The sequence below is a fragment of the Anomaloglossus baeobatrachus genome, chromosome 6 (genome assembly GCF_048569485.1).
Source record: "Anomaloglossus baeobatrachus isolate aAnoBae1 chromosome 6, aAnoBae1.hap1, whole genome shotgun sequence".
NCBI lineage: Eukaryota > Metazoa > Chordata > Amphibia > Anura > Aromobatidae > Anomaloglossus > Anomaloglossus baeobatrachus.
Genome location: NC_134358.1, coordinates 145,897,107 through 145,924,822, shown reverse-complemented (window position 1 = coordinate 145,924,822; position 27,716 = coordinate 145,897,107). Strand labels below are relative to the sequence as shown.

General features: G+C 43.6%; 1 protein-coding gene and 1 long non-coding RNA gene across 3 annotated transcripts in view; one reads left to right on the top strand and one right to left on the bottom strand.

Annotated features, from left to right (window-relative positions):
- The window catches only part of LOC142244157 (uncharacterized), a 113,931-nt gene extending 93,758 nt beyond the window's left edge, over positions 1-20,173 (bottom strand). For both annotated transcript variants that reach the window (XR_012724456.1, XR_012724457.1), the window contains exons 1-2: positions 20,106-20,173; positions 18,496-18,646 (exon numbers count right to left, since the gene is read on the bottom strand). This is a non-coding gene — a long non-coding RNA (uncharacterized LOC142244157). The remainder of the gene's footprint in view (positions 1-18,495; positions 18,647-20,105) is intronic.
- LOC142244156 (chloride channel protein D-like) overlaps positions 1-27,716 on the top strand; it is a 265,090-nt gene that overhangs the window by 102,082 nt on the left and 135,292 nt on the right. The window contains exons 12-13 of the mRNA XM_075316355.1: positions 23,334-23,500; positions 26,550-26,726. Coding sequence (XP_075172470.1) covers positions 23,334-23,500; positions 26,550-26,726 — 344 coding nt within the window. The remainder of the gene's footprint in view (positions 1-23,333; positions 23,501-26,549; positions 26,727-27,716) is intronic.

The following is a 27,716-nucleotide window of genomic DNA, read 5'->3' as shown; positions in this document are numbered from 1 at the left end:
AGATCGCTAGCGATGTAGCAGCGTGTAAAGCACGCTTAAACCATTTAAAACCATGAAAAAGGCAACATAGTTATGTGAAACAAGGTATTTGGCCACAAATGTCTCTAATTGGGAGTTTTACCGTCAACTTAAGTAACGGTAATGATTATTTGTATGCTTTTAGCTATTGTTTGGGGGACTTAGCCCTCGCTGTAGTTCTGTACCTTCCTCACCTCCTGGCTGTGCTGCAGTACACAGCATAGTAGCATTTCATGCATTAACAAGGCAGCGTTAGCTGGAGAAGAACGAACAACAAACGTCAGCCATCCTACAGTAAAAGGAACTTCAATCATTGAAGGTTCAGTGATTGAACTGATACAAATGTGTTTTCTTTTCCTTGATATCTAGTGAAATGTAATGGAGCATATGACCCACTGAGTTTCTTTTTTTACATGTACTGCAGTGCGAGCCTCATGAATAGATGCCTCAATTTACTGCATACGCAGCACTGTGTTATTGACAGCAAAGGGGATTGTGAGGAATGGCTGAGCAGAATAGCGCAGCGGTGCTGCATGCACTTTATGAAAAATCAAGTCATTTAAACAATGTAACCAATAATGGGAGACCCAATACAACTAAACTGTGTAGTCACAATGCTTTGCCTGAATACATTGCAGAGTTTCATGCTGATAAGGAAGTATAGGGCATATCAATATTCCTTTAAATTATTAGCTACAAATGTCAGGCATAGAGATGCGCGGCTTTATATTACTTACAGAATGTTTTGTGCCTTGTCACATTGTGTGTGTTTGTGTAATATATATATATGAATTTGTTACATATTTAAATTAGTATTACATTTGCAGAGACTTGCTTACTTGTTACTATATAGATTCTTAATACACTGAACAAAAATATAAATGCAACATTTGTTTCTGTTCCCATTTTTTATGAGCTGAAATCAAAGATCTAAGATTTTTTTTTCTGTATATAAAAAACCTATTTCTCTCAAATATTGTTCACAAATTCGTCTAAATCTGTGTTAGTGAGCACTTCTCCTTTGCCGAGATAATCCATCCACAGGTGTGGCATATCAAGATGCTGATTACACAGCATGATTATTGCACAGGTGTGCCTTAGGGGTACTTCACACATAGCGAGATCGCTACTGAGATCGCTGCTGAGTCACGTCTTTTGTGACGCAGCAGTGACCTCATTAGCGATCTCGCTGTGTGTGACACTGAGCAGCGATCTGGCCCCTGCTGTGAGATCGCTGCTCGTTACACACAGCCCTGGTTCGTTTTTTTATTGTTGCTCTCCCACTGATAAGCACTAGTGATGAGCGAGCATGCTTGTTACTACTCGGTACTCGCACGAGTATCACTGTACTCGGTCTACTCGGCGGGGACCGAGTAATCTCGCGATACTCGTGCTGTACTCGTGGTCTTCATCCCTGCATGTTGGCGCTCTTTTGAGAGCCAGCCCTCATGCAGGGATTGGCTGGCAGACCACTGCAATGCCACAGCCCTGTTAGTTGTGGAATTGCAGTGATTGGCCGGCCTGCACAGCGTGACCGAGCCTTTATACCGGCGGGCGCGCTGTGCTCTGCTCACAGCTATCCAGACAGTCAGTGCAGGGAGAGGGTCGCTGCTTCAGGGAAAGGTTTGCGGCCCTTTATAGCTATTTCCGTAGCAGGGCTGCAAACAGTGTGACCAAAAGTCCTTCTCAGGACTATTCTAGTTGTATACAGGCAGGCAGGGTATAGCCAGGTCGGAGTACAGTAGCAGAGTCCTTCTCAGGACTATTGTTGCTGTATACAGGCAGGGTATAGCCAGGTTGGAATACAGGCTAGTGACCAGAAGAGTCCTTGTCAGGACTATTGTAGCAGTATACAGGCAGGCAGGCAGTCAGGGTATATAGCCATTCCTAGTGGTGACCGTATACCAGCCTTCATCATATCTGGGGCTGGTGTACACAGTCTAAAACAGTCCTGATAGTGTCAGACTTCTCAGCAATTGTCGCTCCTAAAACCTGTTAGGTTCTTAGTGCGTCCGTGCTTGCATTTAAAAACCGCACGTGTGTGCCTGTCGGTGGCAGCGTACAGGTGCACTTGTGTGCGTTTTTACCAAACTATTATATAACGCACAAGTGTAGTGTATAATACACGTCAGTCAGCAGTGGCTGATAGTGTCAGAGTTCTTAATTTTTGCTCCTAAAACCTGTGTTAGGTTCTTAGTGCGTCCGTGCTTGCATTTAAAAACCGCACGTGTGTGCCTGTCGGTGGCAGCGTACAGGTGCACTTGTGTGCGTTTTTACCAAACTATTATATAACGCACAAGTGTAGTGTATAATACACGTCAGTCAGCAGTGGCTGATAGTGTCAGAGTTCTTAATTTTTGCTCCTAAAACCTGTGTTAGGTTCTTAGTGCGTCCGTGCTTGCATTTAAAAACCGCACGTGTGTGCCTGTCGGTGGCAGCGTACAGGTGCACTTGTGTGCGTTTTTACCAAACTATTATATAACGCACAAGTGTAGTGTATAATACACGTCAGTCAGCAGTGGCTGATAGTGTCAGAGTTCTTAATTTTTGCTCCTAAAACCTGTGTTAGGTTCTTAGTGCGTCCGTGCTTGCATTTAAAAACCGCACGTGTGTGCCTGTCGGTGGCAGCGTACAGGTGCACTTGTGTGCGTTTTTACCAAACTATTATATAACGCACAAGTGTAGTGTATAATACACGTCAGTCAGCAGTGGCTGATAGTGTCAGAGTTCTTAATTTTTGCTCCTAAAACCTGTGTTAGGTTCTTAGTGCGTCCGTGCTTGCATTTAAAAACCGCACGTGTGTGCCTGTCGGTGGCAGCGTACAGGTGCACTTGTGTGCGTTTTTACCAAACTATTATATAACGCACAAGTGTAGTGTATAATACACGTCAGTCAGCAGTGGCTGATAGTGTCAGAGTTCTTAATTTTTGCTCCTAAAACCTGTGTTAGGTTCTTAGTGCGTCCGTGCTTGCATTTAAAAACCGCACGTGTGTGCCTGTCGGTGGCAGCGTACAGGTGCACTTGTGTGCGTTTTTACCAAACTATTATATAACGCACAAGTGTAGTGTATAATACACGTCAGTCAGCAGTGGCTGATAGTGTCAGAGTTCTTAATTTTTGCTCCTAAAACCTGTGTTAGGTTCTTAGTGCGTCCGTGCTTGCATTTAAAAACCGCACGTGTGTGCCTGTCGGTGGCAGCGTACAGGTGCACTTGTGTGCGTTTTTACCAAACTATTATATAACGCACAAGTGTAGTGTATAATACACGTCAGTCAGCAGTGGCTGATAGTGTCAGAGTTCTTAATTTTTGCTCCTAAAACCTGTGTTAGGTTCTTAGTGCGTCCGTGCTTGCATTTAAAAACCGCACGTGTGTGCCTGTCGGTGGCAGCGTACAGGTGCACTTGTGTGCGTTTTTACCAAACTATTATATAACGCACAAGTGTAGTGTATAATACACGTCAGTCAGCAGTGGCTGATAGTGTCAGAGTTCTTAATTTTTGCTCCTAAAACCTGTGTTAGGTTCTTAGTGCGTCCGTGCTTGCATTTAAAAACCGCACGTGTGTGCCTGTCGGTGGCAGCGTACAGGTGCACTTGTGTGCGTTTTTACCAAACTATTATATAACGCACAAGTGTAGTGTATAATACACGTCAGTCAGCAGTGGCTGATAGTGTCAGAGTTCTTAATTTTTGCTCCTAAAACCTGTGTTAGGTTCTTAGTGCGTCCGTGCTTGCATTTAAAAACCGCACGTGTGTGCCTGTCGGTGGCAGCGTACAGGTGCACTTGTGTGCGTTTTTACCAAACTATTATATAACGCACAAGTGTAGTGTATAATACACGTCAGTCAGCAGTGGCTGATAGTGTCAGAGTTCTTAATTTTTGCTCCTAAAACCTGTGTTAGGTTCTTAGTGCGTCCGTGCTTGCATTTAAAAACCGCACGTGTGTGCCTGTCGGTGGCAGCGTACAGGTGCACTTGTGTGCGTTTTTACCAAACTATTATATAACGCACAAGTGTAGTGTATAATACACGTCAGTCAGCAGTGGCTGATAGTGTCAGAGTTCTTAATTTTTGCTCCTAAAACCTGTGTTAGGTTCTTAGTGCGTCCGTGCTTGCATTTAAAAACCGCACGTGTGTGCCTGTTGGTGGCAGCGTACAGGTGCACTTGTGTGCGTTTTTACCAAACTATTATATAACGCACAAGTGTAGTGTATAATACACGTCAGTCAGCAGTGGCTGATAGTGTCAGAGTTCTTAATTTTTGCTCCTAAAACCTGTGTTAGGTTCTTAGTGCGTCCGTGCTTGCATTTAAAAACCGCACGTGTGTGCCTGTCGGTGGCAGCGTACAGGTGCACTTGTGTGCGTTTTTACCAAACTATTATATAACGCACAAGTGTAGTGTATAATACACGTCAGTCAGCAGTGGCTGATAGTGTCAGAGTTCTTAATTTTTGCTCCTAAAACCTGTGTTAGGTTCTTAGTGCGTCCGTGCTTGCATTTAAAAACAGCACGTGTGTGCCTGTCGGTGGCAGCGTACAGGTGCACGATTTGCACAAACTTTGATATAACGCCCAAGTCTAGTGAATACACGTCAGCACAGCATTGCAAAATGCGCAAGGGCGTTGGCAAGGAACAAGGACGTGGACGTGATGGTGGTGCAGGCAGAGGCCGAGGTCGTGGGCAAGCTCTAATTTTGCCACAACAAAGGGCCACATCTAGTCGCTCGCACGTCCTGTCCCAAATTCTTGGGGACCGCAGCAGTACACCGCTCTTGAACCAAGACCAGTGTCAACAGGTTGTTAGTTGGATAGCGGATAATGCTTCCAGTCAGATTGGCACCACCACAAACACTCTGTCTTCCACACGGTCAAGTGTCAGTAGCCGTGATACTGCACCGCACATTTCAGAACCTGATCCTCCTTCCTACCACAAGGCTGAGTACACGTCCTCGGACATTAATGATCCCACACTTGGACACTCGGAAGAGCTGTTCACGTTTCCATTCGCACATTCTGGCCTCTCGCCAGCTCATGTTGAAGTGGGTCATGAGGAGATCGTATGTACAGATGGCCAAATATTTGAGCAGCCACGTTCTCACGAAGTTGGCAACGTGTCTCAACAAGGGGTGGACGATGATGAGACACAATTGTCAGGAAGTCAGGAGGAGGAGCAGGGTGCGGAAGAGGAAGACGACGTGGTGGATGATCCAGTAACTGACCCAACCTGGCAGGAGGATATGCAGAGCGAGGACAGCAGTGCACAGGGGGAGGGAGGTGTAGCATCCCAACAGGCAGTAAGAAGCAGGGTGGTGGCTCCAGGCAGAAGTCAGGCAACCGTTCCCCGGAACAACAACACGACACAAGGTGCCTGTACAAATGTTAGGTCTTCCCGAGTCTGAAAGTTTTTTAAGTTGGATCCAGATGATTCTAAAAAGGCCATTTGCAACACCTGCCGTGCCAGCATCAGCAGGGGTACCAAAACTAGCAGCCTGACCACCACCAGCATGATCAGGCACATGTCAGCCAAGCACCCGACTTTGTGGGAAGTACAACAGAGTCGAGGAGCAGTGCTTGCTAATGTCACTGCTACGTCTTCGCTGGTTGTGCATGCGAGCCAATCCCCTGTCCATGCTGCCTGCGAACAAGCCTCCTCCGGTCCTGCACCTGCAGTTGCCTACGCAGAAATAACACCATCATCAAGCACGTCCTTGTCCCAGCGCAGCGTTCAGTTATCCATTCAGCAAACCTTTGAACGCAGGCGCAAATACACTGCCAACACCCCACATGCCACAGTTCTAAATGCTAACATTTCGCGACTGCTTGCGCTGGAAATGTTGCCTTTTAGGCTGGTGGAGACAGAAGCATTCCGCGACCTGATGGCGGCAGCTGTCCCACGTTACTCGGTCCCCAGCCGCCACTATTTCTCCCGGTGTGCCGTCCCCGCGTTGCATAACCACGTGTCACAAAACATCACACGTGCCCTGAACAACGCTGTTTCACCCAAAGTCCACCTAACCACAGACACGTGGACAAGTGCTTGTGGGCAAGGCCGCTACATCTCGTTGACGGCACACTGGGTTAATATTGTGGAAGCTGGGACCCAGTCTGAGCGAGGGACGGAACACGTCCTTCCCACACCAAGGTTTGCAGGCCCTACCTCAGTCAGTGTTTCACCCACACTCTACAGCTCCGGAATGTCATGCTCTTCAGCCTCCTCCTCCTCCTGCGCATCCTCATCCACTGTACCCTCCACACCAGTCCCAAGCTGAAAGCACTGCAGCACTGCCTCGGCGAAGCGGCAACAGGCTGTGCTGAAGCTAATCTGCATAGGTGACAAACCCCACAATGCAGAAGAGCTGTGGACAGCTCTGAAACAGCAGGCAGATCACTGGCTCACACCTCTGAACCTAAAGCCAGGAAAGGTCGTGTGTGACAATGGCCGGAACCTGGTGGCGGCTTTGAGGCGAGGCCAGCTGACACATGTTCCATGCGTGGCCCATGTGCTCAACCTCGTGGTTCAGCGGTTTCTAAAGTCATACCCAGAGCTGTCTGATCTGCTGGTAAAAGTTCGCCGCCTGTCTGCACATTTTCGAAAGTCACCTACTGCTTCAGCCGGCCTTGCCGGCTTTCAGCGCAGTTTGCATCTTCCGGCTCACAGACTGGTGTGTGACGTCCCCACGCGTTGGAATTCAACTCTGCACATGTTGGTCAGGATATGTGAGCAGAAGAGGGCAGTTGTTGAGTACCTGCATCACCTAAGCCGTCGGGAAATGGGTCAAACTCCACAAATAACACCTGAGGAGTGGAGATGGATGTCCGACCTATGTTCCATCCTCCAAAACTTTGAGGACTCCACCAAGATGGTGAGTGGTGAGTGGTTCTAAAACGGTCTCTGCTCAAAACCAAACATGATGCATTGCAGGCGGAGCGCGATGAGTTGCAGCAAGAAACAGTAGTGGGTGTGGGTGATAACACACAGCCCAGCCTCGTCTCATCACAACGGGCAGTGGAGGACTATGACGAGGAGGAGGATGAAGACATGGAGCAAATCTCCGGCCAAATTGAGGATATGACATGCACACCAGTCATATCCTCGGTTCAGCGTGGCTGGCCAGAGGACAGGGTAGATGAGGAGGAGGAGGAGGAGGAGGACAGCATGTTCAGTCAACATGTTGGTCAGGCTACTGAAGTCCTGGCTGTTAAGAGTCTGGCGCACATGGCTGACTTTATGGTAAGCTGCCTGTCTCGTGACCCTCGCGTTAAGAACATCTTGGCCGACAATCATTACTGGTTGGTAACACTGTTAGACCCACGCTACAAGGAGAACTTTATGTCTCTTATTCCCGAGGCGGAGAGGTCAACCAAAATGCAGCAGTTCCGGAAGGCCATAGTCACGGAAGTAGGCAAAGCATTCCCCTCACAAAACGCTAGCGGCATAGGTCAGGAATCAGTGGACAACCAAGGCGTACAGCCGAGAGAGGCACAAGTCCAATCCGCCAGAGGTAGGGGAACAGTCTTTAAGATGTGGGACAGTTTTCTCAGCCCCTCACGTACCACAGCCCCTGAGGTGCGGGGTAGTGCCACAAGAAATCCTAAGTTTGCCCAGATGCTCAAGGAGTACCTTGCAGATCGAACAACTGTACTCCGACATTCCTCTGTGCCTTACAATTATTGGGTATCCAAGGTGGACACGTGGCATGAATTGGCTCTCTACGCCTTGGAAGTCCTGGCCTGCCCTGCCGCTAGCGTTTTGTCAGAGCGTGTTTTTAGTGCCGCAGGTGGAATCATTACAGATAAACGCACCCGCCTGTCAACTGAAAATGCTGACAGGCTGACTCTGATCAAGATGAACAAGGGTTGGATTGGGCCAGACTTCACCACACCACCAGCAAATGAGAGCGGAATTTAAAGTTTGTAACGGGAATTTGCCATGTACCTCCAGTCACCCATGGGTACACACTTCTGGACTTTGGATAATCGCTGGACTGCTCCTCCTTCTCCTCATGCGCCACCATGATGACCGTTACAAGAGTTAGGCCTTTGTTTCAGGTATACCCCCAGTGGTAAATTTTTTCGCCCATTCTTTGCAGAATGGACATTACAACGACAGGAGACCCGCTCCTTTGCAATGGGAACAATGTTTTGAGGCCCTCATGCACGTCTCTATGCAGGGACAACGTGGAGCCTCCCAATTTTTGGCTGCCCTGCCTAAGGGCTATACTACAATAGACCCACTTCCTTCCAATGGGCACTTCAGGTTTACAGGCCCTCATGCACGTCTCTATCCAGGGACAACGTGGAGCCTCCCAATTTTTGGCTGCCCTGCCAAAGGGCTATACTACAAAAGACCCACTTCCTTCCAATGGGCACTTCAGGTTTACAGGCCCTCATGCACGTCTCTATCCAGGGACAACGTGGAGCCTCCCAATTTTTGGCTGCCCTGCCTAAGGGCTATACTACAATAGACCCACTTCCTTCCAATAGGCACTTCAGGTTTACAGGCCCTCATGCACGTCTCTATCCAGGGACAACGTGGAGCCTCCCAATTTTTGGCTGCCCTGCCTAAGGGCTATACTATAATACACCCACTTCCTGACAATGGACACTTAATGTTTTGAGGCCCTCATGCACGTCTCTATCCAGGGACAACGTGGAGCCTCCCAATTTTTGGCTGCCCTGCCTAAGGGCTATACTACAATAGACCCATTTCCTTACAATGGGCACTTCAGGTTTACAGGCCATCATGCACGTCTCTGTCCAGGGACAACGTGGAGCCTCCCAATTTTTGGCTGCCCTGCCTAAGGGCTATACTACAATAGACCCACTTCCTTCCAATGGGCACTTCAGGTTTACAGGCCCTCATGCACGTCTCTATCCAGGGACAACGTGGAGCCTCCCAATTTTTGGCTGCCCTGCCTAAGGGCTATACTACAATAGACCCACTTCCTTCCAATGGGCACTTCAGGTTTACAGGCCCTCATGCACGTCTCTATCCAGGGACAACGTGGAGCCTCCCAATTTTTGGCTGCCCTGCCTAAGGGCTATACTTTAATACACCCACTTCCTGACAATGGACACTTAATGTTTTGAGGCCCTCATGCACGTCTCTATCCAGGGACAACGTGGAGCCTCCCAATTTTTGGCTGCCCTGCCTAAGGGCTATACTATAATACACCCACTTCCTGACAATGGACACTTAATGTTTTGAGGCCCTCATGCACGTCTCTATCCAGGGACAACGTGGAGCCTCCCAATTTTTGGCTGCCCTGCCTAAGGGCTATACTACAATAGACCCATTTCCTTACAATGGGCACTTCAGGTTTACAGGCCATCATGCACGTCTCTATCCAGGGACAACGTGGAGCCTCCCAATTTTTGGCTGCCCTGCCTAAGGGCTATACTACAATAGACCCACTTCCTTCCAATGGGCACTTCAGGTTTACAGGCCCTCATGCACGTCTCTATCCAGGGACAACGTGGAGCCTCCCAATTTTTGGCTGCCCTGCCTAAGGGCTATACTACAATAGACCCACTTCCTTCCAATGGGCACGTCAGGTTTACAGGCCCTCATGCACGTCTGTATGCAGGGTCATTGGTGAACCTCAAAATTTTGGACTGCCCTGGCAAAGGAAAATACTACAAAGACTCAGTTCCTCAAAATGGGCACATTAGACTCAGAGGCCTTTATGTACATCTCTTCTCAGGGACATCGGAGTGCCACACAATGTTTTACGTAAAATCTTTCATGTATTGATCTCAAAAAGTAACATACATTAGCTCTATCTCACTATTGGGTATGTGCCCTTAACATTTCCGCCATGAAAATTCATTTTGGTGTCATTTTGGAAGGTTTTCTGGTGAGTCCGTAAAAATGGCGTAAAACGCGGACAAAATTGTTCACAGCTGTGACTTTTGAGTGATAAATGCTTCAAGGGGTCTTCCCCATGCTGTTGCCATGTCATTTGAGCACTCTTCGGAGACTTTTGTGCCATTTTTAGGGTTTCTACATGCTGCCGGTGGTCATTTCACAAAAATACTCGGGTCTCCCATAGGATAACATTGGGCTCGTTGCTCGGGCCGAGTACACGAGTATCTTGGGAGGCTCGGCCCGAGCTTCGAGCACCCGAGCTTTTTAGTACTCGCTCATCACTAATAAGCACACATCGCTGTGTGTGACAGCGAGAGAGCAACAATCCTGAATGTGCAGGGAGCAGGAGCCGGCGTCTGACAGCCCGCGGTAAGCTGTAACCAAGGTAAACATCGGGTAACCAAGGTGCCTCCGCAGCTTTCACGCTGCCAGTGCCGGCTCCTGCTCCCTGCACACTCTAAGCTAAGCGGTGTGCGCTGGTAACTAAGGTAAACATCGGGTAACCATACCTGATGTTTACCTTAGTTACCAGTGTCCGCAGCTTCCAGTCGCCGGCTCCGTGCAAGCGCAGCGTCGCTTGCACGTCGCTGCTGGCTGGGGGCTGGTCACTGGTGAGATCTGCCTGTTTGACAGATCACCAGCGACCATGTTGCGACGCAGCAGCGATCCTGACCAGGTCAGATCGCTGGTGGGATCACTGCTGCATCGCTAAAGTGTGACAATACCCTTAGGCTGACCACAATAAAAGGCTCTCTTAAATGAGCAGATTTACAGTATAGGGTGGGTCGCGGGAGGGGGCGCGTTGTTAAGAAGACTAGTCATTATCTGATGTGGCCACTATTTGCCTCATGCAGTGTAACACATCTCTTTCCCATTAAGTTGATCAGGTTGTTGATTGTGACCTGTGAATTGTTGGTCCATTCCTCTTCAACGGCTGTGCAAAGTTGCTGGATATTGGTAGGAATTTGAACATGCTGTTATATACGCTGACCCAGCGCATCCCAAATATGGTCAATGGGTGACATGTCTGGTGAGTATACTGGCCAAGACCTGGGATATCATCAGCTGCCAGGAATTGTTTATAGATCCTTGTAACATGGGGCCGTGCATGATCATGCTACGGTGATGGTCTTAGATGAATGGCACAACAATGGGCCTCGGGATGTCATCATGGTATCTCTGTGCATTCAAAATGACATCAATAAAATGCACCTGTGTTCATTGTCTATAACATATGCCTGCCCATACCATAACCCCACCGCCACCATGGGCCACTCAATTCACAACTGTGACATCAGCAAACCACTTCCTCACATGACGCCATACACGTTTTTGTGCCGACTGTGAGAAATGACCTGTGGTTACCTCTCTGTAGTCTCGTTACGAGGCTGCATTCTGTACAGTGTCAGTCGAGGCTGGATGCAAGCGTCGTGGGACCTGTGTGTATTACGCCGGAGCTGTGTGTTGGGGGGTGTAATAAAGGAGTGAAAGAGGGGGCTTTTTTGTCTTTTATTTAAAATAAAGGATTTTTCGGTGTTTGTGTTTATTCACTTTACTTACGGGTTAATCATGAAAGCTGTCTCATAGACGCTGCCATGATTAAGCCTGGACTTAAATGGCAGCGATCCGCTGCCATTTAACTCCTTATTACCTGGATTGCCACCGCATCACGGCAATCTGGAAGAGCTGGGGACACTCCGGGACTGCCGCATAATGGATGCAACAATCCCGGGGCAGCTGCGGGCTGATATTCTCAGCTGCGGGAGGGGGGGGAACATTAACCCTGGCCCTTGCCCTCCCAAGCCTGTGAATACCGGGCCGCCGCTGTGTTTACCTCGGCTGGACGGTAAAAATATAGCAGAGCCCACTTTTTTTTTATATGTACGTTTGATTTCTATGTATATTCTATATGTCTGTGTGTGAGTGTGAGTGTGATGTGTGTGTACTCTATATCTGTGTCTGTGATATGTGTGTTTACTCTCTGCTCCGCTTCCTCTTCCTGTCATAATGACATCACTTCCCTGCAAAATGCAGGGTAGTGATGAACATTACCGCAGGTAAACAGCGGCTATACTGAGGGTATACTGCACATCATTTGCTACCTGCTGTATACCCGTGGTATTTCGCGATTACATTACAGTGAATGGAGTGAAATACTGCAGGTACATGCGGAAAAGAAGTGACATGCACATTTTCTCAAGAAGTTTTCTCAAGAAATTCTGCAGAAAGAATGTTTTTGAGAAAAAAACGCAGTGTGCGCACAGGTATTTTTTTCCCACAGGTTTTGCTGGGAAATGTCTGCAGAAAGATTACAAACATTTCTCAAGAAATTTCTGCAGCAAAACCGCGGGTAAAACCGCGGGTAAAAACGCAGCGTGCGCTCAGGGCCTTATTGTGACTGGTTTTGCGTACATCTATCTATCTATCTATCTATCCATCTGTATTCTCTGCTCAGCCACCACAACCCCTTCATATAACTGACCACTGCCCCTCTCCCATAAACTTCCTCCCCACCATCACCGAAGGAGAGCTTGCACGTCTTCTCTCAAAAGCACACCTCACCACCTGCGCACTTGACCCCATGCCATCCCACCTCCTCCCCAACCTCACTACCATCCTTATTCCAGCCTTAACCCATCTCTTCAACCTATCTTTAACGACTGGTACCTTCCCCTCTGCCTTTAAACATGCAACAGTCACACCTATCCTAAAGAAACCTTCCCTCGATCCAACCTCTACTACCAGCTATCGCCCCATATCACTTCTCCCACTTGACTCAAAACTCCTGGAACAGCATGTCCATGCTGAACTTTCCTCCCACCTCTCCTCTAACTCTCTCTTCGACAACCTACAGTCCGGCTTCCGTCCACATCATTTTACCGAAACTGCCCTGACTAAAATAGAATGACTTACTGCCAAAGCTAACAAACACTTCTCTATACTCCTACTTCTAGACCTGTCCTCAGCCTTTGATACCGTTGACCACTCCCTCCTATTACAGACCCTCTCTTCCCTTGGTGTCAGAGATCTTGCCCTCTCTTGGATCTCTTCATACCTTTCAAATCGCACTTTCAGTGTCTCCCACTCTCACACAACCTCTTCATCCCGCCATCTCTCTGTTGGCGTTCCTCAAGGCTCTGTCCTTGGACCCTTACTTTTTTCTATCTACACATTTGGCCTGGGACAACTCATAAAGTCCCATGGCTTCCAATACCACCTATATGCCGACGACACCCAGATCTACCTCTCTGGCCCAGATGCCACATCTCTGCGGTCCAAAATCCCGAAATGTCTATCTGCTATATCCTCCTTCTTCTCCTCTCGCTTCCTAAAGCTCAATGTGGCCAAAACTGAACTAATCATCTTTCCTCCATCTCACCTACACTCTCCACCTGATCTATCTATTACAATAAATAACACCATGCTCTCACCAGTACCCAAAGTTCGCTGCCTTGGAGTGACCTTTGACTCTGCCTTATCCTTCATACCACACATCCAATCCCTCACCACCTCCTGCCATCTTCAACTCAAAAATATTTCCAGAATCCGCCCTTTCCTCAATTCGCAATCTACTAAAATGCTAGTGCATGCCCTCATAATCTCCCGCCTCGACTACTGTAACATCCTCCTCTGTGGCCTCCCTGCGAACATGCTCGCCCCTCTCCAGTCCATCCTTAACTCTGCTGCCCGACTGATCCACCTCTCTCCTCAATACCACCCCGCTTCTCCTCTCTGCATGTCCCTCCACTGGCTCCCAATCTTCCACCGTATCCAATTCAAATTACTAACACTGACCTACAAAGCTGTGCATAATCTCTCTCCTCCGTATATCTCCGAACTAATCTCCCACTACACTCCAACACGTCACCTCCGGTCCTCCCAAGATCTCCTCCTGTCCTCCTCTCTCATTCTCTCCTCACGCAACCGACTCCAAGACTTCTCCCGAGCATCCCCAGTCTCCTGGAACTCGCTGCCTCAACACGTCAGACTATCCCCTACCCTTGCAAACTTCAAACGGAACCTGAAAACCCAATGAACTCACTGCCGCCCGACCACTGTGCGGAGCTGCCACCCGATTACCGTGCGGAGCTGCCGCCCGACTACCGTGCGGAGCTGCCGCCCGACCACCGCGCGGAGCTGCCGCCCAATCTACACCCCACCTACTGTTTCCTCCCCATAATCCTATAGAATGTAAGCCCGCAAGGGTAGGGCCCTCTTCCCTCTGTACTAGTCTGTCTACCGTAACTTGTATATGTATTTTGTATGTAACCCCCTTCTCATGTACAGCACCATGGAATTAATGGTGCTCTATAAATAACTAATAATAATAATAATTATATATATATTTATATATATATCTCTGATCATCAGTCTTTTTTGACACCTTCGATTCACATTCCATAAACATCTGTTGACATCAACATGTCAGAATGAATTTACAACAGAATAACATTTGGCGGAATATCTAGGAAAATTGTTATTTTATTTCTTATTTTTTCCTCAGCTAGCAATGTTACTTTCCAGTGCACTTTACAAATTATATCATCACTTTATTGCAACCATAATTGCTTTGATAAACAGAACCCCAAACTAAAATGACCTCCCTTCCTCAATATAGCAGTGTTTCTTCATTTGAAAATGGGCAGTGACTAAAGGGGATAGTGTTTTGAAGATAATTTTATATATAGCTTTTTTCGAAAAAATGGTTTGTTTTTTGTGTGTGTTTTTTGTCTTATTTTATGTGTGGCAAAACCCCCCAACACAAATGTTAACTACAGCACCGCTGTGCTCGGGTGCGCTCTATGCTCAGTCCAGTGCGAACCGCTTGCAGTGTTTGATTGGCCAAGCAATTCTGGGCCAGAACCGATTATGTTTTTATTTTTTTTAAATCCAGTTAGTCTCGACAATCCCGAATACCTGCGAGTTAGCCCATTACTAGACATGAGTCAAACTTGCTGATGATAGTTAATGGGTCTGTGAGAAGCATGTAGCACACAGATGCCATTTGTGCTTCATTCATGTACTGTTCGTTGTTTTTTTTTTTTTACTGTTCAATAGATCAAATAGTCAAATAAATAAAATACCATTTTGCCCAGATATGCCACCAAAGTTCATGCAGACCTTGGCTTCAGGTACCAAATTTACACAATATGTGGTAATGTCATTCCAAGGTGTAAGCAATATTTTTTGAATATGAGAAAACTAAGGCCACGATAATGGTAGCGATGGACTCCTGGACCCAAATAGAGGAAAATTGTATACAGCACAATAATTGGAAGAGGTCTTATACTCTAGGTATAATATTTCATCAGTTTTATCTGCAGTATCTATCTCATTCTCATTACCTTCTTGATGGAAAATCACTAGAACAGTTCTTGGAGTAATGTAGAGAGCCTCATGTGCATAATGAGTCTAATTAACTTTGAGAATCCCATAAACATTTACTCTGGGATCTTTGGAGATTTCCTCGCTGTAAAGAGGTACAATAATTATATGAAGGACACTGCCTATAAATTCTTCTGACCGGTGGGGTTTCTCACTGTCTACTAACCTAGAGTCCTTGGTCAAATATGTTGGGCAAGGTCTGGAAAATTGGAGGGGGCTTCAGTATTTTGCTACATATATCTTTAAACTCTTGGTTGATATTATGAGAATACCAGTCCTCAATATTTTCTATATAATTCCAATTCTTGCCTAATTCTGATTTGTTAGTTTTAATATCTGATGGAAATGGATCTCACTACATGTTCTCATTGATCCAAGCATAGATATTTAGTGGAAAACTTGGAAACTGAAGGTCTTCATTGCCTCAATGTTACATTTATACTTAACCTCCCCTGCCCCTACACACAAAGCCCTAATTTGTTTTCCCACTTTGCCATTTATTCTTGAAATATTGCCTTTCCATGTACTGGTCCCAGCTTGTCTGGTCCAGGAGAAAAGTTGAGAACTTTCTTTTTCAGGGTTCTAAATGAAACTATATCAAACACCATTGAGGGAGATTTACTGAAGCAACGGCTTTTTGGCATTTTAAAAACCCACAATATTACTTTTTTATGGAGCTGATTTTGCACTGGCATTTTCCCAGCTGAATGTAAAAGAATATTTATGTTGTTAAATCAAGCTGTCTTTAGCTAAGGAGTAAAGCTGGAGAACGTCTTTGATTAATTCCCCTAAACCTCCCCAAAAGAAGAAGCCGTTAATTTAATTCATCTAACAGATGCTATAGAGCTTTTTTCATTCATACGGTAGTTTATATGACTTCAGGCTCTTAGATGGTAGCTTTTTACATTTATAGTGGCCACAAATATGTGGTTAATGTATATCTGCATAGTAAATTCTCACTATAAAATTCAGATACTGTTCTAGTCTTGCATACAAAAGTATCAAGCTTTCGCATCTCTGACTTTCAAACTCTCGTTGGAGTTGTCAATTTCTTTTTCTAACACTATTGATAACCTGTGTAGTTCAAACATATTACCCATACCTCTCACCATCACTGAAATGAAATACAGTATATAAAATATATACAAAGTAAATGAAAAAATCAGTAGGCGCCTAAATATTTAAAAGAAATGTCAATTCGGATTGATCTAATCATTTGCATTTTTGTTAGATCTTGGAATATACTTTTCACAGTGAAGTAGAGAAACAGGACGAAGTACAGGTGATATGCTGAGGCCACTCATGACAGTTTTTTTGGGGATGAATGTTCCAGTGCCATAACATTAGTCTGCAAAAGTTTGTGACTATGTGTACCACACCAGATTGTAGTACTGGTTGAGACTCAAAAGTTTTGTATGATTTGTCAATCAGTATTTTCTTAGCAGAAGGAGGTAGAACTCAAACCTTTTATACATATGATTGGAAGCCTGAAAGAGAACAGCCAAGTGACCTAATAGACATTTACTAGCCTTCACTTGGTCACAATTGTATGAGATATTAGCTGTATTTCTGCCTTCATTTAGTAACTGCCTTGAATTATTGAATTTTAGTCATATTCTTATAGGGTTTTCCCGAGATGGAAAGTTATCCCCTATCTATAAGATGGAGGATACCTTGCTGATCACTATTGGTCCAATTGCTGGGACCCAGTTAGAGTTGCCAATTGTCCAGAAATTCCTGAAGAATGCGTAAAAGTGCATTGCTTTTTTACCTTATCTTTAGTGAAAGCTTGGTATGTCCATCATATTGTTGAAGCTGTAGAAACTTGTCATGCCTCGGATCTTATCCAGATGCCTCCTGTGCTTGGTCTGTTTCCCTCTCCACTGGACCACAGTCAGGTTTGGTTGCTGTCTGGTTCTGAACAACTTGTCTTTGTGTTTACATGTGTGTCATTCATTGCCTTTCTGCCAACAGGTGTCTTATATTATGTAATTTAGTCTGCCCTATCGCCTGGTGAGTGAAACAATTTAAACCCTCACCAGACTTCTATTTCCTGCTGGTGATATTTTTAAAATGAACCCTGCTTGGAACTACAGCCTGCTGGATCTTTGTTTTACTGTGCACCTTCCCCCAGTTTCTTAAGGTGGTATGTGAAACCTTTGTTGGCTGCTATGAGAGCAATTGGTCCAAGTGGTCAACTGAGTTATCCGGTTAGGAGGGTTTCAGTCTGTGCAGAGGCCATCAGGGACTGTGCAGTGGAACCTCTAGTCTGTAAAAGAACTGGGCGGGTCAGGTGTAGTAGTCTTAGGTAAAACCTTATTTTTTCCGAATTTAGTACATGTGTACTTGAGTATGCATAACAAACTTATACGGATTATTATAACTGTAGTTATTAAAATTTTATAGTTACCAGTGAATGCAGCTAATGCCTTCATATCAACATTATGAGCTGTAGATGTATGACTGTAAAACCATAATCAATAAATCAGGTTGGCAACCTTGCCTCCAGGGATCCAAAAGTAGGGTTCCAGAACACTGAGGACACTTATCTGTTGAGCTCTGATGTGAATGGTACAGAGGTGAGCATGCTCAGGCTCTGCTCCATCTGTTGTCTATTGGACTGCTGGAAATAGCTAATTGTTTTACTTGGATCTCTCTGGCAGCCCCATAATTGAATGGACCAGAGGCTGAGCATGAGCACCTCCATATATATATTTTGTTTTTTTTATGAGGACAAGCTTGGATATCCTTTTTCTTATCGCAAATTATGAAAATCAAATAAAACTTACAACTGAACATTTTTTTTTAGCCTTTAGTTTCATATCTCAATTTGAAACAGGTAACTAGAATATTGTCAGTATGTACTTTGTGTATGGTCATAGGTCAGGCAGTTGTGCGTATGCATATTTTATATTTCAGGTCAGAAGCAGTTAGCATGGTAATTTTATTTGTGAACTAAAGATCAGAAAAATGCTATAAACATCATAGAAAAGATAAAGGAGATTCACTTTTCTGTATAAAAAGTCATAGACCAAGAAAAGCCGTGCACTGTGTGTGGCGGCAGCTAATACTATTTACCACAATGAGATGACTGCTTTCACACTTCATCCAGAGCCGCGCTTAGGTTAAATGTTAACTGCAACTCTTTACGTGTGCGTCTAGTCAGTGCAAAGCTGATTCAGATCAGGTTTTTTTTTCCTCAGCGAAGCAAAGCCAAAAAAGCACTTACTGTGAAAGAGGGCAGATGTTTCAGTTTCATAAAATTAGTGGTAAATGTTTGGATGAAATTCTCGTTTTGCTTTCCCAAGAGAAAATGCCAAAAACGTACATTCTTCACCATTGTAGTTTACAAATGTATTATTGAAGTAAATGAGCCGAACCTTTAAGAAACATAAATAGAAATCGAAGCTTTAGTTTTCTCTAATTTTTTTGCTGGGCTAAATCACATGCACACATAAACACAAGACAGTGACACGGAAGAAAATAAAAGTTAGTAAAAATCTGTCTTTTTTTAAACTATTGTGAAGTTTTCAAGAGATTCTAGGGCTAGTAGTTCAAGATGGCACAATATGGTGGAGCAAATAAAAGTTATAGGGCATCTGTCATGTCCAGAAATGCTATATACCTGCAGATATAGGGTTAATCTGCAGATAAATAGAACCTGCCTTACTGGCAGTGCTGCAACAGGGAATTTACTGTTTATCCTCCCATAGTCGCTCATGTCCAGTCACTGGGGTGGTGCAAGGAGGGTTTACAGTTCAAGATTAGCAAACTTGAAAAGCAAAGTTTAGTGTTTCTACCGAACATGGCCTTTACCAAATAAAAGTGTTCAAGTTCAGAATTTGGGTGCATAATGTATGTTAACCACTCGCTCCAGCATCACTGTGCTCAGGTATGCTTGGTGTTCGACCTTTGTAGTGTTTGAAAGGCTCACACTGGGGGTAACAACAGCATGATTGGTTGTAATGTGCACCTTCTCAAAAAAATGAAAATTGCTTGCCCACTCTTACCCGGAAGTGATCTCTTTATCACTGGCTGCATGTGGGTGGAGACCCGAAGTGCCCAATCAGTGACTTCCATTGGGGTTCTGGGCAAGTCCGAGTCAAGAACCGAACTTTATCTTTTGTCTGGCCGAACCTGCACCGAATTTCAAAGGGTCCACTCATCTCTAGTTATAGTCACTGCTCACTATACAGTGATTGTGGCTGTAATCACTCCCTAATAGTGCTTTTCCAGTGCTACCATGCTCGGGTACTCGGTACTCGTAATAAGCAGTTGGATGCTTGGATGGGCGTGACTCTTGTACCGAAAAATGCTTGAGTTCCTCATTGACTTCCATTATACTTGGTACACGAGTTGAGCCCGTCTGAGCAACCTAGTGATGGTTTTGAGTATATGGTTTTGAGATGGTTTTCAATATTGAGCACCCGAGCATGGCAGTACTCCCATATCACTAATATTTACCTGCAGATTAACCTTATACCTGAAGGTACCAATTCTGGACATGACATGTTCCCTCATTTTTGACCAATCCTAATCAATTTCCAATGATATCTGTACATCTATTATAACATACTATTTTTAGACCTTCCTAAACTTTTAAAACAAGCTGTCAGCCGTAGCGGTAACATCCAGGGTGGAAGGTATAGCAACTATGCAGGAGTTTAAAGGTGCAGTCAGTGATTTCTGTAATTAAAAGATAAAGTGGAGTGTAGAACAATAATCTAGATCATTGAGAGATTAAGTGGTCAATGTACTTTCATACCACATGAACATATTTGAAAAAGTGCTAAATAGACAATCGCTAAATCATTTTATTTAAATATTATCTTGTCTTACCTGTAAAATATCTCTTCCAAATACCGACCAACAGATGTCTACTTTCGAACTTGGTGCCCACTGCCTGTTGTCAAGTGCAATCTATTTCTAGCTCTTGCCAGGAAGTGTTGATAGGACTTTGTCTTTCAGTTCTTGCTTTCTTCTCTATCAAATGCTTTTTCCATATACTGACAAATGATAGATTGTTATTCTCTATGATTTCTTGTAACATTACATTATATCCGCTCATTTTAACAAAGTTTGGAACCAAAAAAAGAAGACGTTTTATAGGTAGATATTCTACTCTAGCCTTCAATCGTTTCCAGGACTTCTTTGATCAGACTCCAAGCACACTGTAGAACATTTCAATATAGTGGAATGTGTATTTTGTAACACAGAGGGATTCCATGATTGAAGGATTAAAGAATTTCAGACTCAAAAAGATAAAACTTGCAGATGTATATATATTTTTATAAATTTGCTAAAAGATAAAAAGGAGAATTTCTAAAACTATAGGTCTGAATGAAAACCACACAGTTAAGTTAATCTAGAGATAAGATTTATTTAATTTAAAGTGTGCATCTAGTGTTATTAAAAATAGGATTTGTGTAAACGAGTATCTAATTATAGTGTTATGTGTATCTTACCTATATCATAGGTGTTTTCTTCCAGGGTATGAAGTCTGTTGTTTTCTGCAGACAATGTAATAATAAATATCTGGGTAAGACCCATGCCAGGACCTTCCTCCTCCCTGACATCACAGGACTACAATTAAAGAGGAACTGTACTATAGCAAACTTTGCATACATGAATAGTAGAGGTGAACATACAGTAAGATACTTTGTAATGTATCTTATCAGAGAAAATAGGCTTACTTCCCCACTTTTAAGACATCTTTCTCCCCCCGCCTGCCTTTTGAACTTGTCATTCACTGTTAAAAAGCAGCTCAAGCCCTATTGCTCAGAAGAGATGAACTAGAGATGTCATGTGAGAAAGGCATTAGCCTCTATGGAAAGGGAAGGAGTGAAGAGCATGGAAGGGAACAGAGAGAGACAGAAAAACATTGTGTGTTGCTCTGTAAAAACTGTTTTACCTCACATTGAGGCTCGTACTGGTCCACAGGACAACAGAAAATACTCTGGTAGGTCCCTTTGCTACAGTATTTCACTTACTACTTATTATTATTATTTCTTACCCCCTAAACATGATCAGTAGTTGGCACAATACATTTGTTTTACTATATATAGACAAAGGAAGCATCTCATCATTCATTTTAAAAACTACCAAATATATTAATATATAGAAACATAGGTACATTTGTGAATGTAATATTTGTATGTAGTTGATCTGTGGGCCCCTGCTGCCCCAGTCTAACACTGGCCACATCAGAGCTTGATTTGGATCAACACAGCTCAGCTCTGCTGTATAATGTCCTCTTTGTTGCTGTAGCTTGTCTGTGTGAGCTAAAATGTGACTAAAGAGCTCGCGTTCTCCTCTATGTATTGTGCTGTTTATAGGAGAAATCAATGCAGCTCGTCTCCTCAGCAAACAGTACATTGCAAATTAGAGATCGAGCAAGGAGAAGGGAAATCTAGTGAGAATCATTGCATCTGTATCAATGTCTGCCCTTCCTGCCTCTGCTTCTGTCAACGGGCATTCATTTTTGTCAGTGTTTGCTTCTTCCTATTTGGCTTGCATGGGGCTGCAAGATATTTAAGCTCCTGAAAGCCTGCTGCCCGTTGCCAGCTATAATTTGATTAGCTTCAGTGAACACCTTAGTATCCTGCTTGAATTCTAAATAAACATTTGTGAGTTTGATTCAAATTTTTTGACTACTCTCCTGCCTTGTTTCTACTTGCACTGACCACCTGGTTCTGAAACCCAGTATCAGACCATTCTTCTTGCCAGCGTGCACCACCAAGCTGCAGTTAATTCTGTCACCACAGCCAAGGGGTTCCTGTGTAAATCCAGATTCCTATATAGGGCATAAAGGGTGAAAGCCAAGGCAATCCCTGGGATCTGAAAAAAACAGAGTTATTAGAGCCAACCTGTTTATGGTAGCCATCTTTAGAGCTGTCAGATGACCATGAACAGTACACACTTTACTCTAATGCAGGATGAAAGTCACATATTGGCCAGAAATGTATTATTCCTCATGTCCACATAGGACGCCCTATTGCGAGAACTTATATAAAAGTATAGTTAGGCTATGTTCACATTTCCATTGTTTAGGATCAGTCACAATCTGCCGCTCTGATAAACAACGCAATCCGTTTGGTGGATTCTGTCTCCCATAGACTTGTATGAGCGGATTCTGACTGATGACCCTGCATTGCATGCGCCGCGCGGCGCGTCAGTCGTTTACTGACTGACCGTCAGGCGGGAGGGACGCAGCCTGCAACGTTCTTTATTACGGCAAAAAACGCACCCCGCAAAATTCCGTTGGAATTCGTCAGGAGGCATAATGTAAGTCTATGGTGGAGGATTCTGTTATCCTGCATCACGCGATGGATTCCAGTGTAGGAATCCGTCATGTTTTACTGGGCATGCCCAGCATGTTCCCCCACGCAGGTTTTAAACTGAACTGATCGCTCGGCGGACAGCTTTACAGAGCGATCAGCTGATTTCCCGGCGGCCGGCTTCTGAGAGCGATCAGCTGATCATTCTCTCTCTTTCTCTTTGTACCAAAGTTATCCGCTTTCTCATGACAATCAATTCCATTTCTATATCACCCGTTGTACAACGCATCAGTCACAAGCGTCAAGCAACGCAGGTGACTGATGAAAAAAAAACAGAAATGTGAACATAACCTTACCTTTTAACTTGTTGGTTTCTGGTGTAACTTATCCTTCTCATGGATACATATTTTCTTCTTGGCATTTTGTGCAAATGTCTCACTGCCCAATAGTAGGCAGGTGTGGCAGGACAATGGTTGGGTACTCACGCAAATGACACAAACATGGAAGGACAGGAGAGGATGTAGTCAAGAACACCTGTAATTTGAGAAGAAAAGACCAGGAGACAATACTCCAGCCCCACAAAAGTATTAATTTTGAATAAACAGACATTGACATGTTCCTCACATACACTTGTGGATTCTAGAGTAAACACGTAAAATGTAAAAATGTGGCTGTAGATTCTTACAAAGAGCATATAATATGAGAAAGCATAATTTACAAGTAAAAATTAATATATACTGTAGGATTGCATTTTTTAATGTTATGCTGGTTTATGTTTCCTTCTATCTAGGTAGAAATAACAAACGATGTGCAGTCTATCCTGCTGATAATGGTGGCTGTGTTAACTGGAAAAACAGTCGGAGATTACTTCAACCATTCTCTCTTCAGCTCTTTATTACATCTTAAGTGTATCCCGCATTTAGAGGCCGAGCCCTATGTTGTCCAAGGAAAAAAAAAGTAAGTGTCTGTTGTGCTGCTTATTCACAGTATTGGTGGAGATCAAAGATTGTTGGTTATATTAAATTTGGTGATCTAGTCAATTGAGGAAGAAAATGAGAAAAATATTATAATGATTTTATATGCACGCTGCAATGGACCATACCCTAACATACAAGACTGGGTCACGGTAAACAACCAAGTGGGGTACTTCAAAGTTTTGTCCCCAGCTTTATCGTCTGTTATTGTTTACATCCTTTTTTCCTGCCTGTTCACTTTTTATGCCTTTAGACTACATGGTCATGTGCATAGCTAATATACATAGGTTTTTTAGTTTGTTTTTTTTTTGTGTTAAATGTACAAAGGGTGAAATAAGTAATGAACACGTCAACAATTTTCCAAGTAATAATATTTATAAAGGTGCTATTGATATGACTTTATCACCAGATGTCATAACAAAGCTATCCAATCCACACAAGCAAAGAAACCATAGATGTCTATAAATTAAGTTATCTGTAATAATGACAAATGACACAGCAAAAAATATTCAACAAAAGAAGAAAGAGAGGTGCAAAATCCATGGAAAGTCATGACACCAGTTGAAATCTATCAGTAATTAGAAAGCAATCCTGTCACTGAGTGAAAAAAATATCAGTTCATTCAACTGATGGTCTATAAAAAGGTGTCTCATTATCAAGGTGTCACACAAGAAACCACTCATGATGGGTAAAACAAATGAGCTATCTCAAGGCTTTTGCAACCTTATTGTTGCAAACTATAGTGATGGCATTGGTTTCAAAATGTGTAAACTACTGGAGGTTCCACTGAGAACTGTTGGTGTCATAATCTGGAAGACTAAAGAACATGATTTCAACATAAGCCATCCATGACCAGGTGCTCCCTGCAAGTTTTCAGACAAAGGAATGAAAAGAATTATCAGATGAGTTGTTGAAGAGCTTAGAACCACCTGTGGAGAGCTACAGAAAAGTGATGCACTCAATCTCCTTTATTGCACGTTCACCATGTAAAACCTCATTGCTGAATAAAGAACATCTTCAAGTGCATATAACGTTTGATCAAAAACATTTAGACAAGCCTGTGAAATACTAGGAGAATATAGTCTGGCCAGATGATACTAAAATAAAACTCATACACATCATGATTAGTGAAATTTGGAGGTGGGAACCTCATGGTATGCGGCTGTTTTTCAGCATATGGCACTGGCAAATTTCATATAATTGAAAGAAGGATGAATGGACAAATGTACTGAGACATTCTTGATAAAAAAAAATCTGCTCCCATCTACCAGGATGATGAAGATGAAATAAGGGTGGATATTTCAGTAAGATAATGATCTCAAACACACAGCTAAGGAAACTCAATTGATTCCAGATAAATAAAATAAAGCTGCTAGAATGGCTAACTCAATCTATTACCCTGAATGCAATAGAACATTTATGGAAGCAATTAAAGCTCAGAGGTCATAGAAGGAGCCTACATGACCTTCAGGATTTGTAGAGTGTTTGTGTGGAAGAATGAACCAACATTACACCTAAGCAATGCATGTGTCTAGTTTCTTCATGCAGGAGGTGTCTTGAAGTTTCCATAACCAATAAAGGCTTTTTTATGAAGTATCAATTAAATTTCAGCAAGCGTGTTCAATACTTTTTCCCTTTGTCATTTCTCATTATTACACATAACTTAATATATGGACATCTGTGGTTTGATTTCTTTGCCTGTGTAGATTGAATGGGTTGTTACATCAAGTGAGAACTTTATGTCAATAGTACCCATAGAAATACATTTATTTAGAAAATTGGTGGTGTACAATAATTACTTCACTTGCTGTATAGAATTAAAAGTATTTTACATGACTTTTTTTCTTTTTTGTAATTGAGACATTTTAATTTTTCATACTTTTTTTAACATATATTTTTTGCAGGTGCTTTACATGTGAACATATTTTTTAAATGATTTGTCCCCCAAAGAAGCATCAAGAAAACCAAGGAATATTTTTTTTCCCTTTATTGATCATTTTGTTTCAACTGTAACTAGAGCATCTATAGGAGCCATAATTACAGGGTAAACAGTTCCTTTGATTGACACAGTCCCAACTACTCTGCCTTGTTATCAGTGGTGTAACTAGAGTCCAATGGGCCCTGGTGCAAAATTTGAACCTGGGCCCCCATGTGCATGTATGAGCCCTTGTAGTGTTCTAAATCCTTTAAATATATGTATTGCCCCCTTCATTATGTCATAATGTCCCGCATCCTGTACTAATGTCCTCCATATTGGGCCTTTTCCTTTATATTTAAATATCCCCCATCCTGAACTCCAACCCCAAATATTCTTCTCATGTTCCCCCACTCCCAGGACATAGTCTTTTATAGCCGGTGCAGAGGCTAGCAGCTGTCACTGATTTACCCGCTATAGGTGACGCATGACGTCACTGCCATGTGATGCCAACGCCTGGAATGCCGACGTTAGTTACTAGCCTCTAATTGGCTGTCAGCAAGTATTGCGTTGTAGAGACCCAATGGGTTTCTGCGCCACAATGCATATCAGCTGAAGGTGCATCCTAGGATGCACATCCAGCTGAAAGAGGCGACGATGTTGACGGACCCTTCTCTACCATGGGCCCAGTAATGGTCACACCCTGTGCAACCTTGATTGTTGTGCCCTTCCTTGCTTTGCTACAGACAACCTGCGATGTAATCAACATGTTTTCTAGAAGCATTGGCATTGTCAGTTTTTCTGTACAGTACATAACACTCACACATTGAGTGCTATTAAGCCTTTGAAATAGAAGACAGAATCAGTAGTAATCCGATTCTGTCTTCTCCTCAGAGTCCCCAGCAATATATATATTGCAGTAGCTCTATTACCGTGCAGTAAGTTTAAAATAGCGCAGAGTTAAAGCCCAGAACCAAACACCTTCAATTTATGTTGTTTGGTGATTATGTGGGGAAAATGTTTATACTTTGTGTTCTTAACTGGCAAAACAAAAAATTGCTGAACATTGTTTGCTATTTATTGTTAAAACAATAATCCTTTTTGTTTGTGCTTTTAGAGTAGACCTGGAACTCTTCACTGCTAGACATGCCATGCAGCCGTGTACCGTTATCCACTTACGAGAAAGTGTCTCTGTGTTGGCCGAGTTGCTTAATACGACCAGTCACAATGGATTCCCAGTTATCTACAGCCCCACTGCCGGCCAGGATGAGGTATTTTTAGGAACAATTTCAAGGTATGCTGAAAGTGATGTCTTCAATGTATGATGAAAGTGATTTTATTAAATATGTATTAAATTTAGAATTTTTCCTTTAATATTATCCTGTAATATTTGATACATTTAGGTGAGTGTTTAAGCATTTTGGTCACTATTGGCCATTATTTTACCTACTCTCACTTCTTTAACTGCACAAATCAAAAAAATCTAAAGATTTCAGTAAAACAAAACAGTGATTTGTGATAACGAGCACCACATCAAGGGTTATTCCCACCTTCTTAGATGGAGAAATTGCCAATTGCTTGTGAACGCAAGCAATTTTTCTATTTTCTTGCTATCAAAATTCCTTTCTGTTCTCAAGTTAAGTTCACTTATATTTTATAACTATACCCGGGTGTTGCCCAGGATAGTAACTGTCTCTCTCCCAGTCTCTGTCTCTGTGTCGCTCTCTGTCTGTCTCTTTACTTGTCTGTCTGTGTCTATGTCTCTGTCTATTTCTATCTCTCTGTCTGTCTTTGTATCAGTCTATCTGTCTCTATCTCTGTGTCTCTTCTCTGTCTCTCTATCTCTGTGTCTGTCTGTGTCTCTCTATCTCTGTGTCTCTCTCTATCTCTGTGTCTGTCTCTCTCTTTCCCTGTCTCTTGCCCCGTCTGTCTCTTGCCCCGTCTGTCTCTTGCTCCGTCTGTCTCTTTCCCCATCTGTCTCTTTCCTCGTCTCTCTTTCCCCGTTTGTCTCTTTCCTCGTCTGTCTCTTTCCTCGTCTGTCTCTTTCCTCGTCTGTCTCTTTCCTCGTCTGTCTCTTTCCCCGTCTGTCTCTTTCCCCGTTTGTCTCTTTACCCGTCCGTCTCTTTCACCGTCTGTCTCTTTGCCCGTCTGTCTCTTTCCCGGTCTGTCTCTTTCCCCATCTGTCTCTTTCCCCATCTGTCTCTTTCCCCGTCTGTCTCTTTTCCCGTCTGTCTCTGTCTGTCTTTTCCCGTCTTTCCAGGTCTGTCTCTTTCAAGGTCTGTTT